We start from the raw sequence: 26391 nt of genomic DNA, 5'->3' as shown, positions 1-26391 counted from the left end.
GGGTATAGGGAAAGATTTGTTAAAGAATACGAAATTATAGCTAGATAAGAGAATTAAGTTCTAGCAGTCTATAGCACTGTATATTCATGGTCTCATATCATAGACATCATTACTAAGTGTTAAAGCCAATGAGAGCCTCTTCAACTTCCTGAAGATAAAAGGAAGGCATTCGAATGGAAGCACTGCCTGGTATAGATCATCCTTACACAAGAACAAACATGCAAACTTAAAAACTGAGTGCGCACACTGAATGGCAGCTGAAAGTACTGGTCATGAATGCCATTGCTCCATACTGCTCAACTCTTAGTCTCTAGAAAAAGGAACTAGCATGAGTTAAGTTGTGCAGTAGGGCCCTAGTAGGGCTACTTAGTGGGCTCTGAATCACCTAGAGGAAGATATCCAGTCCTAAAGAGAAACTGGAGTGGGAGACAGTATATAAGAAATCATGCTCAGGTGCTTTAGAGTTTTTTTTTCTTTTTTCTTCCCACTTTCCTTGTAGTTTGTTGACAGTGATTTTAACTCTAATATATTCTATGCATTAGACAGTACATGTCTTAGTATCCAAAATGTTTCATACATTTGACCAGTTTCATCCTATCAGCCAGACTTTCACAAATTAAAGTCCTGGATACAAGCAAATCTTCTTTAACTCTTTAGTACAATTCATCATTCCTTGATTTTCTTCTGCTTTTATTTCAAACTTTAATTCCTTAATCTGTTTTAGAAATACATTTATTTTGTCTGTTGACAAGCATGAATTTTCTCTTTATTTTTTTCTTGTAGGTTTATTGTTTGCCTGATGATTGCTAATTTTGGAAAAATGCCAAACAAGCATTCTTGTGCTCAGTGTCTGTTAATAAGTTATGACAAACAGAAGCATGAGTTCTAGAGTTAAACAGCCTGGATTAGAATCCTTCCTCCCCAGTTTCCTAGATTTTGGGCTAAAGAAATCCACTTAACCTGTGTCTCAATTTCCTCATCTACAAAACAATAATAATATCACTTATTTCATATGGCCATCCGTAGTATTCAATGAGATAATATAAACAAAACTTTTAGCACAGTGCCTGGCACAAAGCAAAGGTTTGGTAAACATTAATTATCTCATGTTGTTTCTAAAAAATAAATATATTTTATAACAGTTTTGTATTACAGAAATTTTGAAAATAGGACAGAGAATTTCCATATACTATATACTATTTTCTCCTATTGTTAACATTTTACAATATGGTATATTTGTTATAATTAGTGAACCAGTATTGATACATTATTATTAACTAAAGTCCACATTATATTCAAATTTCCTGAGTTTTTATTTAATGTCCTTTTCCAGGTCTAGAATCCCATCCAGGGAACCCACACTGCAATTAGTCCTCTTGGCTTTGACAGTTTCTCAAACTTGTCTTGATTTGCAGACCTTGACAGTTTTGAGAAGTACTGGTCAGGTATTTTGTAGAATGTTTCTCCACCAGGGTTTGTCAGATACTTTTCTCATAAATAGAGTGGGGATAGGCTTTTGAAAGAACCATCATAAGAATAAAGTACCATATTCCTCACCTTATAACAAGAGTACGTACTATCAACATGAATTATCACTGTTCATGTTGACCTTGATTACTTGGCTGAGATTCTGTTTGTCAGGTTCTTCACTGGAAAGTTCCTCTTTTTCCCCCCTTCACATTTTCCCCCCTTCACGTTTTTTCTTTGGAAAAAAGTCACTATGCACAGGCCACACTTAAAGAATGGGGAGTTTTGCTGTATCTCCTTGAGGAGGAAATATCTACATAAATTATTTGGAACTCTTTTCCATAGGACATTTGTCTCTTCTCCTCCATGTATTTATTCATTCAATTTGTTTTTTAAAGTAAATCTATATAAGGGGGGTCTAGATAAGCAAAGGAGGACTATATACTGTAACTTTTAGAGTGTGGGTTGGATGAGTGGATTACAGACACAGTTGTTCAGAGACCCTCCCCACATCATATGTGATGAGAAGATGGGTTAGTAACTGAGGTAGTTCTCACCACCTGATGGTGGGACTGAAGGTTCTTGGTTAGGACATAATTGACTTAAGAACTAAAGTAAGTGGATGTGAAGGTGAAGGCATCAGCAGATCCTGTCAAAAAAGTCAAGGAAGACAAAGCCAGTGGCAAGGAAGCTGAAGTGTTCCTGATATTCTCAGGTTGATAGAGGAAGTTATCCAAAGATTAGTATCACTGTGATCTTCTGGAATAAATAGAGCAAAGGTCACTCAGTATGTTTATTACTTTTAGGTATGATGTCATTTTGTACATAACTGATCTTCCTAAGCTTGAAACATATGGGCTTTTTGCTTTTTAGTTTTCAAGTTTTCTATTGACAGATCCTCAAATTCAGCAATTCTTTCCTCAGGTGTGTTCAGCCTAATAATAAGCCCATCAAAAACATTCTTCATTTCTATACCAGTATTTTGTTGTTGTTGTTTTTCTTTTCTTGGAGACAGAGTCTTGCTCTGTTATCCAGGCTAAAGTGTAGTGGCACAAGCATAGCTCACTGCAGCCTCCAACTCCTGGGCTCAAGCAATCCACCTGCCTCAGCTGCCCAAGTAGCTGGAACTAGAGGTGCATGCCACCACACTAGCTAATTTCTGAATGTTTTGCTGAGATGGAATCTTACCATGTTGCTCAGGCTAGTCTCAAACTCCTGGGCTCAAATAATCCTCCTGTCTTGGCCATACAAAGTGTTGGGATTACAGGTGTAAGCCACCATGGCTGGCTACTGTGACAGTATTTTTGATCTTTAGCATTTCCTTTTAGTTCTTTTTAAAAATTTCAATCTATTTCCTTACATTTTCACTTTGTTCTTGCAGGCTATCTACTTTGTCCATTAGAACTCATTATTGTTTTAAATTCCTGGTCTGACAATTCTAACATCTTTGCCATATCTGAATTTGGTTCTGATGTTTGCTCTGTCTCTTCATTCTGCGTTGTCTTCTAGTATGCTTTGTAATTTTCTAGATAGCCAGATATAAAGTACTGGGTAAAAGCAGCTGCTGTAAATAAGCCCTTAGTGATATGATAGCAACGTGTGAGGGGAGGGGAAATGATTTTCAATGGTTTGTAGTCCTATAATTATGTCTCAGTCTTTTAGTGAGCCTGTGTCTCTGTACTACAAACTTTATCAGTGCTTCTCAGTATTTTTACCCTTTCTTGGGTGGCACAGGATGGCTAGAGTAGGCTGGAGTTGGATATTTTCTTTCTCCCCCATGGAATGTTAGAGTTGGCTGAAGCTAGGTATTCTCCTTCCCTCAGGTGAGTTAGGCTCTGATAAAACACTAGCAGGTTAAGTTCTGATTATATAGTTTCTTCTGAAAAACTATTCATAAGAAAGTATTCAGAAGAGTAGAATGCTCTGGTGTATTTCAAAAATATTTTTCTTCTCCCCTTGATGGAAGCAAGAGGGAATTTTTTTCTCTATTATTCTCTAAAACCAGGTTGAGCTCATTAAGGTAAAACTCACAAAGGTGTGGGTGGTCCCTTACGAGTGGTTCCCTCTGTAGTTTTTAATTCCTAAAGTTGTCCACACTGAGCCTCCAACAATTTGTCAATTACAGTTCAGGTTTTCCTACCCTGGCACCGGTTTCTGTGGAGGTTTCTGTTCCTATAAGTTGTAAATCTCTGTATTTGCCTGTCTTTCCAGTTTGAGAGGTAGCAATTTGCCCTGTGACCTCACTTCTCTTAAGATTTGTGGACTTTTCTGGTTTTTTTTTTTAGCTTTTACTTGCTAAGACTGAGCGGCAGTTTCCAAGCTTTTATATGCTGGACTGGAAGCTATCCACTGTAAATGTTTTTGTGAAAAGTAAATAAGGTAATGATTGTGGTGTCCATAGCATAATATCTATCACAGAGTAAGTGTTTAGTAAATATTAACTATTATTAATTTCTTATTACTAATATACTAATAAATATATTAAACATTTGCTGTGGTTATTATTAAAGACAAACTGGGAAAACAAAGCAGAAAGAATGATAATAAATTTTTAAATGTATTAAGTAAATCTATAGCTCTTAATTTGTGACAATAATGCTTAGGTTTGTGTTCTTGATATTAAATACAAGACATGAAATGAGATATGCACTAAAGGTTTGCACTAGGTAAGACTAATTGGAAGGAAGATCAGTCAGATGAATGAAAAATATTTTTTTAAAATAACCTAATAAATTAGTGTAACCTTGTCTATTCTCCTTCATTTATGCAAAAAGTAGGAGAGTCTTCATTTTAGTGACTAAATTAAAATATTTATAAGCATCATGTTGATTGTGTTATTACTCATAGTACATATAAAAAGATTACAATAATTAAAAGGAGTATTATATAGTTAGCATTTACTATATATATTATGTTAAGAACTTTACATAGTCTCACTTCAACTGCTTTAAGTAATAAAGCAACTGGGGACTAAATGAATAATTGATTTAATAAATAATAATACCTTTTAGCTTTGATATAACATTGTTATGTCCTTGTAACATTTTCAAGAAAACTATTTCATTCCTTTGACCACCTACTGTATTGTTTGTTTCAATTTATAGTCAATTCAAAATACCGGAGTTATCCAAGTTCATTTAATATTTTAGTTAATAGCTTGTCTGAATAACGTTGAAAGCTTTTTTTTTTTTCTCAGCGGTAGAATATTTATTACTATCAGTCAACAAGTTTATCTTTCTGCTTTCAATAATATGTTATCAATTATTAACTTGGGCCTCCTATGATATTACAACTTTTCAAGATTCTCCTATTTGAAGGCTTTTGAATTTAAGATTTTTAATTTTAATTAGTTATATAAGCTGTAAATAGATGCATTTCAAAATTAAAACCATTCTCTCTTGCTTTACTTCTAGTTCTCACTTGTACTGTTGTCCTGCTTTTTAATTCTATTTTGATTTGTAAATTGGCACATTTTTAACTCAAACTAAAAGAGGGAAACTCTCAGAGATACATGACAGTAAACTTTCTACAATGACAAGTAGGATAAACCGGAAAAAAGACGATGGAGGTCTGGTTTCAATATAATTTGGGCCTCTTCACAAATGAGAGAAAAGTAGAAAGGAAACTATTTTGTATTCTCTCAATTCATTACAAAATAGAAGTCCTTCTGTCTTCTGAAAATAATGACTCATCATATACTGACCTTGGACTCATCTAATCCAAGCTTCTTTAGAGACCGTCTGACATAATCCAGAAATGAAGAACATTTGGAATAAATTTTACCAACATGCCGATCACTGTAAAACAAAATTGAATAAATTTTTAGTTTCTCCAATGTAAATTTTAGATGATTTTAAATTCAATCATGAAATATTTTAAAATATTTTCTGTGGATATAGCACAAGATCCAAATGTGATCAAAATATAGTAATACTTTTAAGGACATTTTAAAGTTACATGTTATAAAGTATTCAGGATCTGCTTCTGATAATTCTTATAACATATAGCAGTGAAGGCTGTGAGAAAGAAGTTTTAAACACAGTATTAAAAAGCCTCATTTTTAACAGGAACTATTGGTCTTTCAAAAGTTTCCATTGTTATATGAAACACATTTGAGATTTACTGGCTCAATATTACAATGCACATCTCATGACAACACCTGTTAGTAGAGGCAATAATTCAACAGCTATGCAAAGAGAACTTCTTCAATACCACCCATTGAGTAAGCCCCATATAATGAGATGGATCTGACTTGATCTCATTTATGCCGTGCAAATTCTTATTAATAATTTAAACAAAGTATCATGGGATGGTTTTGAATTTAAACAATACAATGTTAGAGTACCACATTTCACATTGTAATTTGGTTACAATTTAGGTGTAATGTAAAAATCAAGAGGATAAAAAAATTACGAATTATCAAAAACAAGGAATAAAGCCTCATTTACTCTTGGCAATATAAATATTAACACCTCTAATATTAATTAGACATAATGTTCTATCAATTCTTCCTTTAAAATATGTTTAAAACATATTCCTTCAGATCAATTTCAAGACAACATCTCAATTCCACTTTTTATTACATCTTGTCCTTATTATTCCAACTATTTCCTAATTAAGACCTCTAAAACTAAGTCTCTCTTCTTTACTTCTTCCTACATGTTATTTTCTAAGAGCCTTTTTATTTTGTCACTTTTCTGCTCCAAAAGCTTTCAATACCTCTCCCATTTATTGGGATAAATTTAAAACTCCTTAAACAATCAGGGCCCACTATAACCACATTTCTCAAACGCATATCCCATTACATTCCAGTATTTAGTTTTTTCTCCTTATATCAGTCTACTAATTGTTTCAGACTGTCTTCCACATTTCTGCCTTGGTACATTTGCTCATGCAGTTACCTCTTAATGGATTACACAGTTCCCCACGCTCTTCTACAGCTTGGTTGAACTGAAGTATTACTTTATGATAAAGTGTAAATGTACATGTTCTTTTTGGTAACATGACTAATAATCTTTTCTAATTTTGAATTTCTATAGCCCCTATGATTCTTCCATTCATTTGTTATTTATCACTGCCTTGATTTAATATTCACTTGAATAGGTATAGGTTCCAGAAGGCAGAAAATGTATTTTTGTAGGTTTCTGTATCATTCTCAGATCCTACACATACAGAATCCTACATATACACATCATTCTCAGATCTTATACATCTTAGGTGTAACAGATACCATATAATAGATATATATCTTATGTATCACAAAATAATTGATTTCACTGTGTAGTCACGAAAATACGCCATTTAATATTAACTCCCTGCTGCTCAGCTTTAAAAAGTTGTTAAGCTTTGATTTTTTTTTTTTAATCCAAAAGGACAAGAACTTAAGTCTTTCCCATAAGCCAGTTATTCTGGCTCCAATTTTATACCATTCTTCACTGTCTTATGGAGTAGCTCTTGAGAAAAAGCATAGAATAGTACATATGAGGGTGGCTTCCAGTCAGACTGACTGTATCATCTATGAGTTTCTTGTTAATTAAAATGGGATATCAATAGCATTTACTTCACAGAGTCACTATGAGGATTAAATTTCATAACACATATAAGGTGCTCAGAACTGAGCCATGATGTACACTGTTGTTGTTACTTTCATTAATATTGCTTTCATAATTACTGGAATTATAGTCTAGATTTTCCTTTTATTATACAGTTAAAAGACCCTGAGTAAAATGTTTCCAAATAAGTATTAAACATTATAAGTGTAAGAGAGAATATAGTGTAAGTGTAGGTGGTATTGATTTGTTTCCTGGGTGTTGTCCTTCAGACTACTTGAAAATAAGAGAAACATTTTCAATTTTAATTTGGCCTTGTTTTAGTTTTCCTTTTCAAAATACACTACTTTTTACTGTTGCAAAATATCACAGTATGTTTATTATAAAATTGCTTTTAGTGTGTTAAGCAGTAATTTGCTATATAAGACTTTTCCTTAAGTCCTTTGTTAATCTGTATTATTTCAGACTTGTTTTTAGCAATAACAGGAAAAAAATCACTCAACCAGTACTAGAAAGTTGATGATGTGATCATGTTACTTCATCTCTTTATGACATTGCCTCCTCAACAGCACTGGCATTCTCTTAGTTTCTTGAACACACAATGCTTTTAGCTACAAACACTATTCCTGGAACGCTATACTCTCAATTTCTTTGCTTTGGAAACACCAAACTCCTTCTTTCAGATCCTATCTCAGATATTGCTGCTTTAGTTAAGCCTTTTCTGGCTCTCCAGAAGTTGGGCTCCTAACACAGAGAACTTTTCCTTCACATACTCTCTCTTGTTTCTCTGATAATCTCCCCTTTGATATTTTAAGCCAGTGAATTCTCCAAAGGGGGTGAACACATCCAAAGGGAAAGAGAATATTAGATTTTTTATTTCTATGTTGTCTCTTTTAAATTTCAATTTCTGAGTTTACTGTAAAATCTATACAATATGCTAGTGGAGAGACATGTATACCACTTATAAATAAATATTCATTTTTGCATGCATGCTTAGAAATGTTTCTTGACAGAGGTGTGAAGCGTAAAAGTATGTTTGAGACTAGTCTAATTAGCTGGAACACAGCTGTCTTGCTCGTGACAATATCCCCAGAACCTAGCATAATATCTCACACAGCAGGATCTCCATAAATGAATTAAATAATCTCTCAGTTAGTGGAAACAAATACATCTAGTTACACAATAAGAGAAAAATGCATTAATATAATAAATAGGTCTATCTATTATATTCAAGTATAATAGATAAGCATATAGGTAGGCTTAGTTATACAAATAAGTGTGACTTAAAATAGAGAGCTACTGAAGAAAGATGTAAGAAAAAGTGCAAAGTAAACAATACAAATAACAGTTAGTATTCATTTTGTTTACTATGTACCAGTAATTCTTATGTCCTTTGCTGCATTTACTCAATCAGTACAACAACCCCATGTGGTAGGTCCCATTATTATCCCCATTTTAAAGATTTTAAAGTAGACAGAGGTTAAACTTTCCAACATCTGACTTCATAATCTGGGATATTAACTATTAGTCTATATTATCTCCAGCATACTACTTGAATTGGATTCATACTCAATACTGTTAAACCGCAGATGAGGAATGGCCACGTCTGTGTTACAGGTAAACAGCAAAACAGATTCCATCCCACCCCAACCAAAGTGTGTGTATATATTCTTACAGAAAATCTATGCAGACCCTCCTGCTATAATCAAGGAAACAGAATTTTAGTGTTTTAGTGCAACTATGGGATACTAAATAATTCTAACAATTAAAAAATTATATGAGGGAATAGATGTCATAGGAAGAGATTTGTTTTTCCCAAGTCATTTATTGTTAGACTTATTGCCCAAACTCATCAGCAGTTAGGACCAGTGAGAAGTATGTTTATGATTTCTAAATGTTATACATGTTAATTAGGTTGCTTATTCATTCATTTTAAAAACATTTATTTAAATGTTGTATACGCATGATAGTGTAGTGGTTGGTACAGGTTTTGAACTAAAGACTGAAACAAGCTTGAATCCTCATTCTACCACTTATTCTACCACCTCTTTGCCTCTTCTTCATCATCAGTAGAATGGTGTTGTTAAATCTATCTCATAAGACTGAGGATAAAATAAAATATTCAATATACAGTGCATGGCTCAAGAAAAAAAGGATATTTTTCAGAAAACAGAAATGTCAGGTATAGCATTATTACCTCTATTAAGTATAATGAATCAGACTTCGGAACTTTTGGAAGTTAAAGGTTACTTTTGCATGATATGAGACCAATTTCTAGAAGTCTTGGTGTTTCATAAAGTGATCTTAAAAATAGTATCTGCAAAGTGAGTTTATGATATGGAATGCAATCTGCTCTTTTGTAGGTACAAGGAAAGGGAAATATTTCATTCATTAGTGTTTAGAAGGATCTATAGTTTCAAGGATAAATATTGTGATTAAAAATTATTTATTCATTCATTTAATTTAGAAACAGGGTCTTGCTCTGTTGGCTAGGCAGGCGTGCAGTGGAATGATCATAGGTCACTCTAGCCACGAACTCCTTGGCTCAAGCAATTCTCCTGCTTCAGCTTTCTGAGTAGCTGAGACTATAGGTGTGAGCCACTGCACCTGGCTAAATACTGCAATTGTATTAGTTAAGCAACAGAAGAAAAAGAGGTAGGCCAAAGAATCTTTAAATGGAAAATAAAAGGGCAGAATAGGGTTATTCACAAAAGGAATATGGGGTGTGTTATATTTTTCAGTAGTGGCAGTCTTATTTATAAGACAGCATGCTACAAAAGAAAATTCACAAAAATCTTTACAGTTTCTTGAGAGTATCATTTATGGCATTATGGTCCAATAAAGTTTTACTCTTCATATTTAATAATTTAAAATAAAAACTTATAATTTCTTTATGTTGCCTCCATGTAGAAGTATTAATGTAACAACAGCTCAGACTAGAAGAAATTTTTTTTGTAACACATAGAGCCTTATGGGCACAGAAACTTCTGTCATTAAACGGACATGATAGAAAAGAATAAAAGGAGAGCAAAAATCATTCACCAAAGAGAAAAGGTGTCACGCTGTGTTCCTAAGATAAACTGTTTACTGTAGTTAAAAGAAAATATTAACATTTAAACATACTAATATTTCAGAGGAATTCTCCAAAATATTTTATAATTCCATATCAATATTTGTGATATTAAAGAAAATTATGACAAAATATTTATTTTGTTATTATCATTTCCTTTGGAGTTGATAGGCAAAAACGACTTAAATCCCAAATGAGACCCTAGAAATCAGAAAAATTATTTTCATGATTTTCCTGTGTTTTTCAGAGTAGGCTCCACAAAACAGTGTTTAATTAAGTGGCTGTATATAATTGGGAGAAGAAAGATTGTATGAACAAGTAAGCATAGGTTTCAACAGAGTTAAAGAGATTTCTTTTAATAATAATAAAATATCACTCAGTATGTTCCAGGCATTGTTATAAGTACTTTATAGATTTTAACTTCATTTTCAAAACACCCTTTTGAGGTAGGTACTGTTATTAATCCCAATTTACAGATGCGAAAACTTAGGCAAAAAGATATAAAATAATATGCCAAGGACCATACTGCTATGATGCAGTGGGGATGCTGGGATTAAAAACCAGGCAGTAGAGGTCCTGTGCTTAGGTTCTTAATGGTGACATGCTGCTGTCTCTCACCAAACTGTTAGGAGTCTTTAAAATATAAATATGCACTTAAGTCTTTAAGAGGAGGATACTGCATGAAGCATTCGCTTTTAAGAAATTCTTTTCTTCCTACATATTTTCACAGAATCATTGCACTTTAGGACAACAATCTGGAGAACAGTTACAGAATAATCAAAATCTGATTTATCCTCTTTCAAAAGTTTTTCTAGAATACTCTGGAGTCGGGTTCTTTGGTTCTATTACTTGAAGTGAATGAAAGGAAACAAAAAATCATTTGAGATGGGAGATGATCAACAACACAAATAAATAAAATATGTACTATTAATAGATTAGATAGTAGGAATAGCTGATGAAAAGTTTCAGGCAGAGAATGCGGCATAATCAAAGGCCCTGAGTATGGTAGTGTTTCTGTTATTTTCAAGGAACGTTAAAGAAATTAGTGTATCTGGCACAGACATGAACAAAGGGAAGAAGAGTAGAAATGAGGTCAGAGAAAAAATGAGGAGCCAGACGACATAAGGCTTTGCAGGTCACAAGAAAAACATTAGCTTTACTTCTGAGGTAAACAGAAGCCACTGGAAGATTGTGAGCAAGAGTCCACTTAAAAATATCAATGGGATCACTCTAGTTATTGTGTAGAGAATAGGCTATAGAGAGCAAAAGTAGAAGAGAGAGACCAACTAAGAAGATATTACAACAATCTGGGTGAAAGATGATAGTGGCTTGGACCAGAGTGATGGTCCTGAGGATGGTGAAAAGTGATAAAAAAAAAAAAAAATTAGATATATTCTGAAAGGAGAGGTTATAAAGCTGCTGAAGGATTGAACCTAGGCAGAGAGAGAGAGAAGAGTCTAGGATGCCTTAACGATTTCTGGTCTGAGTACCTGGAAGAATATGATTGTCATTAACAGGTGAATTTGGGATTCATCAGTATAGATGATACTTAAAGCCACCAGATGGGATGAAATAATGTATGTAGTAGGTATACACAGAAAAAAAAAAAAAAAAGGCCACCTCAACAATTAGAGGTTTGAAAATGAGAAATCAGCAAGAAAACTAAAAACAGAACAAGAGAAAAATGTGAGTATATTGTGAGTCTTTCCCTAGCATATGAGAGAAAGAAGTGTTTCAATAAAGAGTGGAAAATTAGGTGCAATACTAACAGCAGGCACTGAGAATGGATCATGCAATTTAACAACATAGGGTCATTCATGTTCCAGAAAAGGGTGATTTGCTGGAGTGATGGAAATAAAATCTTACTGAAATATGTTTAAGGGAAATGGGAAAGAAATTGTCAGTACTTTCAAGGAATTTTGCTGTAAAGGAAAGAACCAACATAGGACAGTGTGGTTAGAGGGGAAAATTGGGTACAAAGAGGATTTTTAGCATTTGTGCTCTTAACCACTATGATACACCATTTCATTTACTAAAACTGAAAACTGGTCATCAAAGAGCTCAGAAGGCAGTAGAGGAGTAGAAATACAATTAATTGTATTATTCAGGTTCAGTAAGAACAGTGAATCACAGCTTAAGTATTATAGGAGAACAGAAAAAGAAGAAAAGGAGAAAAGAAAGCTATCACAGACATATCTTCTGAACTGGATTTAAAAAAACAAAAACAAAAACAGAATTTCACCTTCCAGAGGTCCTGGAATGAAAGGATGGCAGAAATAGGGGGGAGAATATTCCAGGTAGAGAGAACAACTCCAAGAAAACCTACAAAATGTAAAAATAATGGCATGGGAAATGATGAATAATCTGGCGTGCCAGGACAGTGTGCATAGACAACTGCTCATGGTGCACAGGAAGAATGTGATGATGGATTAGGCTGGAATGAAAATTAATAACAGATTTGAAATGGCCTTGAATGCCACCATAATAGTTTAGGTTTGGGCATAAAGAATTATTAGCAAAGATTTGAAAGTTAGAAAAGTGGCATGACTATTTGGGAAAGATAAATGATGAGAAGTTAAGAACAGATTAAAAAGGGCCCCTCTGTCAGAATAAAGCATGGTCAGCATGCTAAAAAGGGATCAGTATACTTTCTTTTAATAAAAGTGAATGCACTGGATCTAATTAAAATTCTACTCAAGTGAATCCAACAACACCCACATGCTTCTCCAAAAATGCAATTGTAAGAACATGGTTTACTTGTAACACTTTCCAAGGAAGCAACATTTTTGTGGGAGATTTTAGAGAAAGGTGAAGCAGAGGTATACTAAATAAATGAAAACAAACACATGCAGGACAGATTGTACCAAAATTCAGTTTCTCCATAATCACAAAATATTTAAGAAATTACTGTAACATTATTATTATTTTGTGCCTTTTGTATGCTAATACATATTGAAAGACTTAAAAGATCAACAACATAAAATTTTGCTGCAAATAGCTATCATTTAAGGGAGCTCCAAAAAATCTTCAAGTTATCTTTCAGTTTAAAAGATACCTTCTAATTTCAGCTGAACCACACATTATAGATTAAATTACTATCTTTAATTTTGTGAGATAGTTTTTAAGATCTGAGTTTTCACTTTCCTATTTGATTATAGCAAAATCACAATTAAAATTAAATTAAGTAACATAATTATAGGTAGCAAAATACTATACATTTTTTTGTATAGCTGTATACATTTCTTATTATGCAAGAGAATAATAAAGTGAAAAAAGTGTAAAAATTGGATTTTCCCTGTTTTCTTTCCAAGTGTTTTAAAAGAGATTTTTAATCCCTGAAAATCCTTCCTTGGCATTTTATTACCCTTAGAAAGTTTCTATTATAGATAAGAACTAATTATAAATAAATTTTCTATAAATTATTGAGTTTTAGCATAAATGGGCTAAATCACAATTATAAATAATAAAGTTAAAATGTTATCTTTAAATCCCTGAAAAATGTTTACTTCTAACCTTAGGCTATATAAACAATTATACTTAAAGAACTTTCAGGATAATGTTTCAATTACTCTAAAACAGTATTATTACTGGAAGATGATTTATTTTAGCTAGCAAGAAAAATAAACAAAATGCGGAAGTAATTAAGTGACCTTATTTTCTGTCTTTATTACTATTGCTGACCAGTAATTCCAATTAAGTTAACCTTGATTTACAATGCTAATACAAAGAGCCTTGCAAATCAACTCATATTAAAAATATCTCAAAGGGAATTTACCATTAAAAGTAAGAATGGGATGGTGAAAAGCTTTCTGGACTATGAATTTGGTCCTGATCCTGGTTCTTTCAGGCTATATGACTTTAGACAAGCTTTTAACCACTTATTTTAATTTTTCTTATTATAATGAGGTGCCTATACTAGATACTGGGAGTATAATATGTGGCTCAACTGACTGTGGGGTATAGCCTGATAAAAGATTAATATTTTAGTGATACTAAACAAAAGCAATAGTATTTACAAAATATCTGTAAGGCATAAAGAATATAAATAAAACAAACTCTTGCACCCAACACCAAACTTGAGAAATACATTACTAGAATTAAATACCTTGATTTCTATATGTACTTCTCCTCTTCCCTACCTTATCACTCTGCCTAATAATCCACTGTTCCCCTCAACTCCCACAGGAAACTATGATAATGAATCTTGTGTTTACCATACTTATGTTGTTTTTGCTTGTTTACCACATATTTATACTCCTAAATTATTCAGTTTTGCTCTTTTATGAATTATGTAAGTGGAACCATTTTACAGGAGTTTTTCTGAGATGTCAGTTAAAATTATATTCACAAGATTCAATCATATTGATGAATCTAGTTGTAATTCATACATTTTCATTGTGACATATAAAATACTTCTATATACATGAATATAAAACAATTTATCCATTCTTCTATTAATGAGCTTTTTCTTTCTGGATTCTTGCTCTTATAAATATTGCTGCTATTGATCATTCTTGTAAAACTTTCCAGAAGCAGACATATAAGATTTTGTCTAATATATATACTTAGGTGTAAAACTGCTGAGACATGTATATATATTTTCCATTTTATTAGATAATGCTAACTGGTTTTCATTTCATTGATCTTCCATGGTTTTTTTCAGTCTTGATTTTATTTATTTATGCTCTGATCTTTACTATTTCTTTCTTTAGAATTTTGGATTTGGTTTTTGCTTTTCTAGTTCCTTGAGGTATACTATTAAGTCATTTATTTCAAGTTTTTCTACTTTTTTGATGTAGGTGTTTATTGCTATATACTCTGCTCTTAATATTTCTTTTGCTGAATCCTAAACAGTCTGGTATGTTGTCTTCATTTTCATTTGTTTCAAGAAATTTTAAGGTCAGCATGGTGGCTCATGCCTGTAATCCCAGCACTTTGGGAGGCCAAGGCAGGCAGATCACCTGAGGTCAGGAGTTCGAGACCAGCCTGGCCAACATAGTGAAACCCCATCTCTACTAAAAATACAAATATTAGCTGGGCGTGGTGGCGTACACCTGTAATCCCAGTTACCAGGGAGGCTGAGGCAGGAGAATAGCTTGAACCTGGGAAGCGGAGGTTGCAGTGAGTTGAGACTGTGCCATTGCACTCCAGCCTGGGCGACAGAGGCAGACTCTGTTTCAAAAAGAAAAAAAAAATTAAAATTTCCTTTTTAATTTCTTAATTGACCCACTGGTCATTCAGGGTCATGTTGTTTAATTTCCATGTATTTGTACAGTTTCCAAAGATTCTCATTATTGATTTCTGGGTTTATTCTACTGCAGTCAGAAATGTACTTCATATGATTTCTACTTTTTTGAATTGGTTGAGACTTGTTTTGTGGCTAACATATGATCCTGGGTAATGATCCATGTGCTGATGAAAAGAATATATATGCTGCAGCAATCGGATGAAATGGCCTGTAAATGTCAGTTAGGTCCAGTTGTTCTACAGTGTAGTTTAACACAAAGTTTCTTTGTTATATTTCTGTCTGGTTAATCGGTACATTACTAAAATTGGGGTGTTCAAGTCCCCCATTATTACTGTATTGCAATCTATCTCTCCCTTTAGATCTATTAATATTTGCTTTATATACTTTCATGCTCTGGTGTTGAGTGCATATATATTTACAATTGTTATATCCTGCTGAACTTATCTGATTATCATTATATAATGACCCCCTTTGTTTCTTTTGGCTTGAAGTCTATTTTATGTGATGCAAGCACAGTTGACCCTTAAACAACACAGGGATTATGGGTGCCAACACCCTGTGCAGCAAAAAATTTGCATGTAACTGTTGACTACTCCAAAACTTAACTACTACTAGCCTACTTTTGACTGGAAGCTTTACCGATATCATAGTCAATTAAAACATATTTGTATTTTACAGGAAGTTCAAGTTTTTTGCACAAGCTGTTATAGCTGCAGCAAAGGTGTCAGGAATTTCTTTTTCACTTTTTACAGTAGTCCTTATGCTGGATTCATTTATCTTGAAATGGTGGGCAACCACAGCTGCAGACCTCAATCTATGGTACATATATCAAGCAATTCAACTTTTTCTTGTAATGTCCTGACTTTTCTCTGCATATTGGGAGCACTTCCAGGATCACTAGTGGCACTTAATATGGATATCATGGTGGTGTTATTCAAGGTTTATGATACTGCCCTTAAGACAATGAAAAATAGACAAGAACTGTGAGAGATCACTTTTTACTGTGATACACAATCCATTGGAGAAACAAACTGATCACACAGAGATTTGCAACACACAGTGTTTTAAACGAATACTCGCAACACTTGAGCTCACTACAATGCCAATAAGAGGTGGCTACAAAATTATTACACTATATCCTATAGCTAATTTAATGTGGCTATGATTTAATATTTCATATTTACATTAGTTTACATTTCTCTTGACTGTGAATAGTGCCACATATGGTCTGTGTTTGTGTGCATAAGTTTTTATATACATTCTGACTTTTATAATAGATTTGTATATATTGTATGGTAGTAAATGATAAACAATATGCATATATTTTGTTCATTCAAGATAGACCTCATTTTCTTTATTTTTTGATATTTTTAGGCTACTTGGTTTGTGTGCAAGTTTATTCAATTGTCACAAGTCTCAAATATATTTTCCAATATACTTATTAAAAAAATACTGCATATAAGTAGACCTGCCCTTGGGTTTTGCTTTTCTAATTCCTGGAGGTATACTATTAGGTCATTTATCTCAAGTTTTTCTACTTTTCTTGATGTAGGTGTTATATACTTTGCTCTTAATATTTCTTTTGCTGAATTCTATAGAATATTGGTATATTCAAATTTGTGTTGTTCAAGGGTAACTGTATAGAAATACCTGTTCTTCTTTGGTTTCCATTTGAATGGAGTATCCTTCTTCCATCTCTGTACTTTTGGTCTATGTGTGTTGTATTTATAGGTGCAGTGAGCTTCCTGTAGGTAGCATATAAAAATAATTGGGTCTTGTTTTTTTGATCCATTTAGCTACTCTATATCTTTTAATAATTTTGTCAATTTACTTTCAATGCTATTGATAGGTAAGGAACTACTACTGCCATTTTGTTACTATAAAAAAGTTAAAAAAACCTCTACACTTTAACTCCATCACCCCCACATTTTGACTTTTTGATGTCTGTTTACTTTCTTATGCCTATCTCTTAATAAAGAGATTGATTAATAATCATAACAAATGTTATGATTATTTTTGATATATTTTTGTCTTTATACCAGGGATATGAACTGCATGCATACCACATTTACAGTATTGAGTCTTCTGAATTTTTTTCTGTGTACTTACTTTTACCAATGAGTTTTATACCTTCAGCTGATTTTCTTGTTGCATGTTAGCATCCTTTTCTTTCAGACTGAAGAACTCTCTTTAGCATGTCTTGTAAGACACCTCTGGTGGTAATAAATTTCTTCAGCTTCTGTTTATCTGGGAAAATATCTCCCTTCATATTTGAAAGATAGCTTTTCTGGCCACCATATTATCGGCTGACAGTTTCTTTGGCACTTTGAATGTCCTCCCACTTCCTCCTGGCCTGAATTTTCCACTGAGAAGTCTGTTGTCAGATGAATTAGAGCTGCTTTTTTCCCTTGCTGCTTTTTTTATCCTTCCTCTTTTACTTTTGAGGTTTTGATTATTATATGTGTCAGAGTAGTCTTATTTGGGTTGAGTTCAAAAGTCTTTAACCTTCCTACATTGAAGTATTTGTATCATTTTCTGAGTCTAAAAAGTTTTCTGTATTATTTCCTTGAAGAAGCTCCCTATCCTTTGTACTTTTTCAACTCCGTTTTGAAGGCTGCTATAGTCTGAATATTTGGCCCTTCCAAACCTCATGTTGAAATTTGATCCCCAATGTTGGAGGTGGGGTCTAATGGGAAAAGTTTAGGTCATAGGGGCAGATCTTTCATGAATAAGTTATTGCCCTCCCGGGTTGGGGGATAGTGAGTGAGTTCTTGCTCTATTAGATTCCACAAGACCTGGTTGTTAAAAAGAGCCTTGGCACCTTGCCTCTCTTTTGCTTCTTCTCTTGCCATGCGGTTTCTGCACATGCTGTCTACACTTTGCCTTCTGTCATGAATGAAAGCAGCTGAGGCCCTCTCCATAAGCCAAGGAGATGTTGGGACCATTCTTCTTGTATAGTCTGCACAACTGTGAGCCAAATAAACCTCTTCTCTTTATAAATTACTCAGCCTTAGTTATTCCTTTATAGCCGCATAGAAATGGACTAATGCCATGACTTAAATTTACTCTTTTGAGGTTATTTTCTAGGCATATTTCATTCTTTTCTTTCTCTCTCTCTCTCTTTTTGTCTCCTCTAACAGTGTATTTTCTAATAGGCTCTGTAGGCTGTAGGATAGTCTCTTTCAGCACTTTGAAGATATCACTGACTTCTGGCTTCCATTGTTTATGCTGAGAATTCAACTGGTAGACTAATTTAGTTCCTTTGGGGGTATTCTGCTTCCCTCCTTCACTCCTCTCACCTCTGGCTGGTTTAAGAATTGTCTCTTTGTCTTTATTTTCAGCAATTTTACTCTTATGTGTCTAGAACTTGTTTTCTTTTTACTTCACCATAAGATTTGTGTACTTCCCAAATCTTAAGATTGATATATTTTTGTCAGGATTGAAAAATTCTTACTATTGCTATTGCCCCATTCACTGTCTCATCTTCTTCTCAGACTGCAGTTAACATGTACGTGAAACCTATTCCCTGTATTCCGCATAGCTCTTAGTCTTTGTTTTCTATTCTCTAGCTTTTTTTTTTTTTTTGATGCCTCATTGTAGATATTTTGTTCTGACCTGCTTTCAGTTCATTCATTATTTCTTTAGCTGTGTCTAAAGTTCTGTTAAGACTATCCATAGATTTCTTGATTTTAGTCATTTTACTGTTCAGTTCTAGAATTTTCATTTAGATTTTTTTAAGGTTTTGGTTCTCTTAAAATAAAATAAATAAAATGCACATTTTATTTCAATGTGCATATTGAGCATAGCTCTTTAAATTAAACTTTTAATTTTAAGATAATTATAAAATCACATGCAGTTTTAGGAAAGAATAAGGATTGGTGTACTCTTCATCTGGATTTCCACAATGTCTCATGACGGTAATATTCAGGATACTGATGTGGATGCAGCCAAGATACAGAACACTTCCATCACCACAAGGATCACTCATGTTGCTGTTTTACAGCCATATACACTTCCTGCCTACTCCACCCTCAATTCCTACCTCAGCAACCACTAATATCTTGCCATTCTATACTTTTGTCATTTCAAGAATGTATATAAATAGAATCACACAGTGTATAACCTTTTGGGATTGGCTTCTATTCATTCAGTATAATTCTCTGGAGATTCACTCAGGTTGTTGTGTGTATCCACAATACTTTTGTTTTATTGCTTAGTATTTCATGGTATGGATTATTACAGTTTGCTTAAATACTCACTCACTGAAAGACATCTGGGTAGTTTTCAGTTTGGGTGACCAGGAATAAAGTTGCTATAAATATTTCTGTACAGGTTTTTGTGTAAAGGTAAGTCAGCTTCTATTGATTATTAAAGGTCTTTGTTATTGTTGGGACTTCCATATTCCCATGTGATCTCCACTGACACCATGATAGGGGTTACCTTGTTACTGCTGAGTGATGATGAAAGTCCTGACTCTCTACTAGGCCTTCCTTGATACCAGCCACCCCAGTGGGGAAAATGAGGGGTGTCATATTATGGCTGGGTGGGTAGGAAGTACAGGCCTCTCACATGGTCTCTATGACATTGTGGTAGTGGTATTGTGTTAATTGTTGGATAAAAGTCCTAGTTTCCTACTCAGCCTTATCTAATACCACTCCACAAAGGGGTTATAAGGGACTTTCATTACAGCCTGGCGAGGATGGAAGTGTAGGCTCTTTACTTGGCCTTTGTTGGCATAGGTGAGAGTGGAGTCACAGGTATTTCTGTTTTGTTTTGTTTTGTTTTTTGCTACAGTATGGCAGTTATGCATAAAAGTTTTTCTAGGCCTGCCCGCTTCCTGGTCTTTCAGTTTTCATCTGAAATTTCTTTTTTTTCTGTGCCTACGGTGGTTCTGGATTACCACCTTTTTCAACTCCAATCCTGGGCTGTATGAAACAAAAAGAAAACCCGGGGGACTCATACTGTGTTGTTCCTTCAGTCCAGAAACCGTAGCCAGTCTGCTCTATTCTCTTTACCTTTTGTCTTTTTGTATTCATTTTATATATAATGTTCAGGGGATTTAGTTGTACTTAGCAGGAAAAATAGAGAAAAGTATATCTATTCAATATTTCCAGAGTTGAACTCTCTCAAGTATAATTATTTTAAGTCTTTCTCTGGCTTTCCTAAAGGTATATTTCTGTTGACTGTAGTATCTTGGATTTCGGTCATGTTGTCTTGTTTCATCACATACCTGGTTATTTTGGATTGGTTTTGTAAGGTACTCTCTCTATATATATGACATTAGTGATCATTTGAGGCTTAGATTTACATCATTTTGTCCAGAGGCAATTTATTTCCTGTACGCAGCTAGCAGAAGCAATTTGAAATACTTTAATCATAGCTTGAGATAATTCAAAATGGGGCTTTAGTCATCTCAGGACTGTTCTAGTTCACTCTTATTCTTACAGTATGAATCTTTAGGGACCTAACTCAAAGTATGAGTGGTTTACTTAGCTTGCTCCTGAGTCCTCACCAGACCATGAACTCTAACTTTTGTTTCACTAGAACTATCTTTCTGTTGAAAGCTGTGCTCACCCTCTCTGCTGATGGGTGGACAGTTGTCTATTCCAGAACTGACAGATGCAGTCATAAAAGTGCAGCCATAAAAGCTGGGCTTCCTTCTCTTGAAATCCCATTTCCTCTTTGATTTTTGTCCTATAATTCTTAACTACTTCAATAGGTCTCTGATGTTCTCAAATCAATTAAAAACAAATTTAAACACACACACACATGCATGTGCACACACATCTCCAGCATTGTTTTGTTTCCTCAGAAGTAAGTTATTCCTAATTATTTAGTCTATCATTGAAAGCAGGCTTCAATCATTCTGTTTGGTTTTCACATAAGCCATCCTGACTAGAATATAAATTGCTCCTGTGTGGAAACCATTACCTATGCATCCAGAATTCTCAGGACCTAACATGTTGTCTGACACACAATAAATAATTGCTGGATTAAAAAAAAAAAGAACATGTACAAATCTTGATAACTAATTATGTGGTCTGATGATAAAAGTAGAATCAAATATCATTTCTAGACTCTAATGTTTGATAATGGTCATGCCATTTCCAGAAATAACACCTGTTTGATAGAAGTCAAGAGAAAGAAGAAAAGAATAGAATTGGTGGGAAGAGAACATTGGTTTTGGATGTAGCTGACCGATGTATTTGTGAGGTACTTAACTGACGTTATTCTGATGAAAATGAGAAAGTGGATGTGGACTTCTGAAAAAGAGGTGGAAGCTAGTTACATATTTCCAGAGTCATTTGTAGTAAGAATCCTAAGAGAAAAAGGAAATATAAAGAGACAGGAGTTGCACATATAACATTAAAGAATGGCTAGATATACCTAGGGGATGGAATAATAATTAAGAAACTGTAAAGAAAATAGATGAGTGTTCAGAGTAGAAAAATGAAACCCAGAGAATATAGGATAATGGAAGATAATGAGGAAGAGATTTTAGAGAAAAAACAATTACCGACTTGGTCAAATGTGACTGAAGGGTCAATGGGGCTCAGGAATTGAAAGTCTTCTAATAAATACGAGCTATCTTCTGAGTATTAAAGGAAAGCAGGAATGTAAAGCGTTGGAAAGTGTTGTTTTTAAATGAGAAGAAAGGTTTAGAAAGGAACAGAAACAAATTTAAGAAGTCATAAAGGAAATAATAAACACATGAACAGATCTGAGGTCTTTAAAGAAGGCAGGTAGTAAATATTTGAGTTGACACGAATTTGCACAATTTTATGGCTTTTTTTCCAACAAGGTTAGCATCTTGGGGTAAATATAAGAGAAGGAACTAGTTTTCAGGAGTACATGAAAAACTCAGTTTTAGACATTTTGTTGACATGGAGAGAGAGAATGGACACTGAGATACAGATCTGGGAGTTGTCTACATGGAAATGACAGTTGAAAACAGTCTGTGTAGGTACTTGTATGTAGCAACTTCTATCGGTAAAAAGTTGATATTTTTTCTTACAGAGAAATAATAGCTAATCTAAAAATCCCTTTTACATCTTTTAATAAATATGAATTGACTTTTGAGAAGCTGAAAATTGCCTTATTTTAATTTGTAGAATAATCCTGTTATACCAAATAACTATCAGAATCCTAAAATTGTAATTAGCAAGACAACATTCATAAAACCTGCCAGACTTACAAATGTATGCTTGAATACAACAGTTGTTGAACCAATATTATGAAAAAAATTCTCCCACCCTTCCCTTCTCTGTAAAAAGAGTGCATTATTTAGGGGCAACAGGAACAAAACAAAACATATGCAGTGCTAGTATTCTACTGGCAGAGACCTGAAGGGCTATAATAGTTGCTTATGATCAATATCTGTTCTGATTAGAGTTAAGCGTTTATGCTGTACCGGATGTGAAACATTCTAAATATAACTCTTGTTCATATAATATCATCACTGAACTACTTAACATTTTAATACTTCAAAAATTCTAAAATACATTTTACATAGACTATTTTATCATTACAACAAGCTTTCAGGACAAGAAGAAATCATTAGAGCCTCCACTTTAATGATAATTAACCTAAGATACAGTTGTTGTATACTTGTTACTGACATTATGCCCAAATTCAAAGTTGCTTCTACTAATAACAGTGACCCTGCATAAATTCACCTGAAGACTAAAAGTCACTTTACTTACAATATAACATAGTTATTCTTATTAAAATAAAATCCTCATACCATTTGGTGATGCCATAACAATCTTTAATAATATCCTGAAGAACAGCACGATAGAAGAGTGATTCAGTAGGCAGCTGAAAAAAATGTAGACATATATAAGCACAAGAAACAAAAAAACAGAAATAAAATAAATACTAGAATGTTGGAACCAAAGTGAATGTCAGAAACCTTTGTTGCTAAACACAGAGGATGACTTTATAATTTGTCCATTACAAGTGAAAGTGTTACCCTGAGGCTAATTCTCATTGTGAAAGTAATTCTGAGGAAAAAAAAAAAAAAGAAATCATAAAAGAAACAGTAGTGAATAAGAAAGAAAAGTTACAATCAATGAACAATAAGCTAATGTCCAAATGAAGTCCTTATCAGTTAAAAATGAGAAATACTTTCAAGACCAACCAAGTCAGCTCTAGAGCATTTAAGAGTCAGGAAGGATATATGTGAAAAGGAAGAGAATGTAGATTTGTCTTAATGGAGGTGGAATAAAGATAATAACAGCTAACAAAGAAAGATACTACCCTAAGTAGAGAAATATAAAGATATGTCTGACGTCTGAAAGACAATATTGGTTACTACAGAGTTGAAAAGTAGAGCCTTAGAAAGAACATAGGATAAGAGATTGCACTCTTGGCAATGCTTCACTTCTTGCAGAAAGAGATATGGGAGATGTCCCAAAGGTTCAAAGGTTTTTGAATGGAAAGAGGCAGTAGCTGAAGAGAAGGGCTCCAATGAATTATGATAGTTTCAAAAGAGCAGAAAGTAAAACATTACTATTTATAAAAGAGCATTTCACTGCAGCAACAGAATTACTTGAACTAAGAAATTACAAAAGTCACCAAAACGCTATGCACATCCCCACAGATCTTGATATAGATAGTACAGGAACATCCAACACAAAATAATGTCAGCAACAACAACCCAGCTTGCATGCAGTTATTATTTTTTTAAAAAATGAGTAAGAATAGAAGGACGTCAACAATACTGAATGCTTTTAAGAAGTCAAATAAGGTAAAACTGAAAACTGTCCAATGACTGGTAAAGTTTTAAAGATAAAATTCAGTGAACTGCATATATCCATGGAGCCACCCTTTTGTAACTTTTATTATCCTGTGGAGTCTAAAACTGTTATTTTCACATGTTTGCAACTAGAACAAATATGTTTGAATTCAGATGGAGTTTATAGCAAAATAAATTTTTCACGCTCAGGCAGAAAACCTACTTTACTGCCCCTCTCCCTCATCTAACATTAACTTCCCATACTGTGCTGCTGAGACTACAAAAACTAAAAGTTGGGAGCTGAGGGTCAATCATTTTTCTTACATCTTCCCCTGATGGCATTGCCCTCCGAAGTCACTAGAGAAAAATCACACTTGTAGACTCTTAGAGCATTGTGAAAGAATACGGGTTCTACTACTGGAAAGTAGGAATAGTGGGGATAGTGTTACAAATATCACAGTCCCCAAATAACTACTAAAATAATTCACTGAAGGTAGACTCATATACATGTTTGAGTATCCACACTAAAATTTGTAACTTTTCAAAGGCAAAATTCTTCTATAAAATCTCTTTCCAAATTTGTCACAAATGCCTTCACTTGAGAAGAAAACTATTGATTTCAAAACTTAACTTTCCTCAAAAATTATACCAAAATATTTCATTTAGAATTTCTTAATCTCTGGATATATTTTCCATTTTAGATTTTCTCATCTTGAGTAACTATTTTCTACAACACCAAAATCTCTATTTTGTCATTTGTCCCCCACTTCCTTAAAAGTCCTTTCATTTATCTCACAAAAATGCTGAAGTACATTTTCATATATTAATCCCTATTCTTATAACATTTTATTGAAATTCAAAGTCACTTCGGCAAATCTAGTATTGCATGAATTGAAATATTAGTACTATAAATGGCTTACAAAGTTCTTAACTTTTTGTTTGACTGGCTATAATAGGTAAGTTTAATTTTATATGAAACTCTTAAAATAGTTAAAATCTCTTCTTCCTCATGCCTTTGAACAAATTACATTAAATGGTATCAAGGTAACTTTGAAATAAATATGTATTTATATTGTTATTAAAATCATTGTAAAATACGACACAAAAGAACATGAAGTTCATTTTAAACAAGAACATAAATAATGGAATGCACAGAAAAATACAGCAGAAGAGAATAAGTCATCATTCTCAAGTTACTCTGAGTAAGAGCTTTACAGCTGTTTCCTAAGAGAAAGGGAAGAGGTTATAAAATGCCTTCAAATGTGCATTCCTGAAATAACTAAGTTGGACTATCTATCCTGGTAAATACAGATGGGTAAGGGGAAAGGGAATCAATATCTCCTGAACAGTCTGTGCCTGACTATTCCAAGAATAAACTGGATGTGGCTCAGAGTTTACTTTATTTCTCTTAAGTGATACATTAACTTAACATTTTAATGTATTTTTAAAATTGAAGGGAACACAAAGTGTATACCCTTAAAGCATGTGTATCAGACATGCATTTTACAGGTCTAGTGGAAAGAGCACTAAGTTGGAAGTCTGGACTCTGCAATTAATTAAGGGAACTTGAACAAGCTATTAAACTTTTGCTATATATCATCTTCATGTAGGTTTAGGATAAACCAACTGATAAGATTGAGTGTAAGAATGAGCAAATACTTGTACAATTAAAAAACACCACACGAATGCATTGGAGTATTAGGATAAAAGCTCTTTTTCCCCGGACCCCTAGAAAACCGTTAAGTTGATATGTAGTATAGTAGTTAAGAGCTTGAATTCCAGACTCAGAGATTCAAGTCTCTCAGTCTTTGTTACCTTACAGTCTCTTCACGTGTATCATAGGATAACAAGAGTACATACTATATAGTACTATGTACTTATTATCTCAATTGATGAGAAGATCTTTAAATAGTACTTTGGTAAGCTCTGTGTCAAAATTAGCTATTATTTTCATGATCATCATTATTAATTATCTATAACAGCAACAACAGTTGAAATTTATTGAGCACTTACTATGTGCTAGACATTGTTTTAAGCATTGTACATTTTTCATTCATTTCATCCTAACGACCCTATAGGAAGGTATTACTATTACTCCTATTTCTTCCCTATTTTACAGAAAAAGAAATTAAGCTACAGAGAAATTATGACATGTGTTCAGGCTCATTAACTAGTAAGTGGTAAAGACATGATGCAAACCAGCAGTTTGTAACTAAAGTCCCACTCACTTAAAGTTCCCAAACTCAAATGATATGCTCTAATACCAATGCCTTCAAAAGAATCAGATTTTATCAATTTTAAGATAGGCACAGTGAATATA

The 26391-nt window shown here is 33.5% G+C and overlaps 1 protein-coding gene across 13 annotated transcripts in view; it reads right to left on the bottom strand.

The window, feature by feature from the left end:
- The window catches only part of METTL25 (methyltransferase like 25), a 127805-nt gene that overhangs the window by 17333 nt on the left and 84081 nt on the right, over positions 1–26391 (bottom strand). For 6 of the 13 annotated variants that reach the window (XR_012419756.1, XR_006690564.3, XR_012419761.1 and 3 more), the window contains 2 exons: positions 23079–23152; positions 5171–5264 (listed from right to left, as the gene is read on the bottom strand). The exons of 1 other annotated variant lie outside the window; for it this stretch is intronic. Coding sequence is in view for 5 of the 12 variants with exons in the window: in XM_005571656.4 (XP_005571713.3) it covers positions 5171–5264; positions 23079–23152 (168 nt within the window). In the remaining 7 variants the exon portion in view is untranslated. Of the gene's footprint in view, positions 1–758; positions 2227–5170; positions 5265–23078; positions 23153–26391 lie in introns of those variants that run through there. 6 more of the 13 variants (XR_012419762.1, XM_005571658.5, XR_012419757.1 and 3 more) reach the window with 5 other exon arrangements.

Source organism: Macaca fascicularis, chromosome 11 (assembly GCF_037993035.2).
Source record: "Macaca fascicularis isolate 582-1 chromosome 11, T2T-MFA8v1.1".
NCBI lineage: Eukaryota > Metazoa > Chordata > Mammalia > Primates > Cercopithecidae > Macaca > Macaca fascicularis.
The sequence above is the reverse complement of the archived record's forward strand: the minus strand, read 5'-3'. Positions and strand labels throughout refer to the sequence as shown.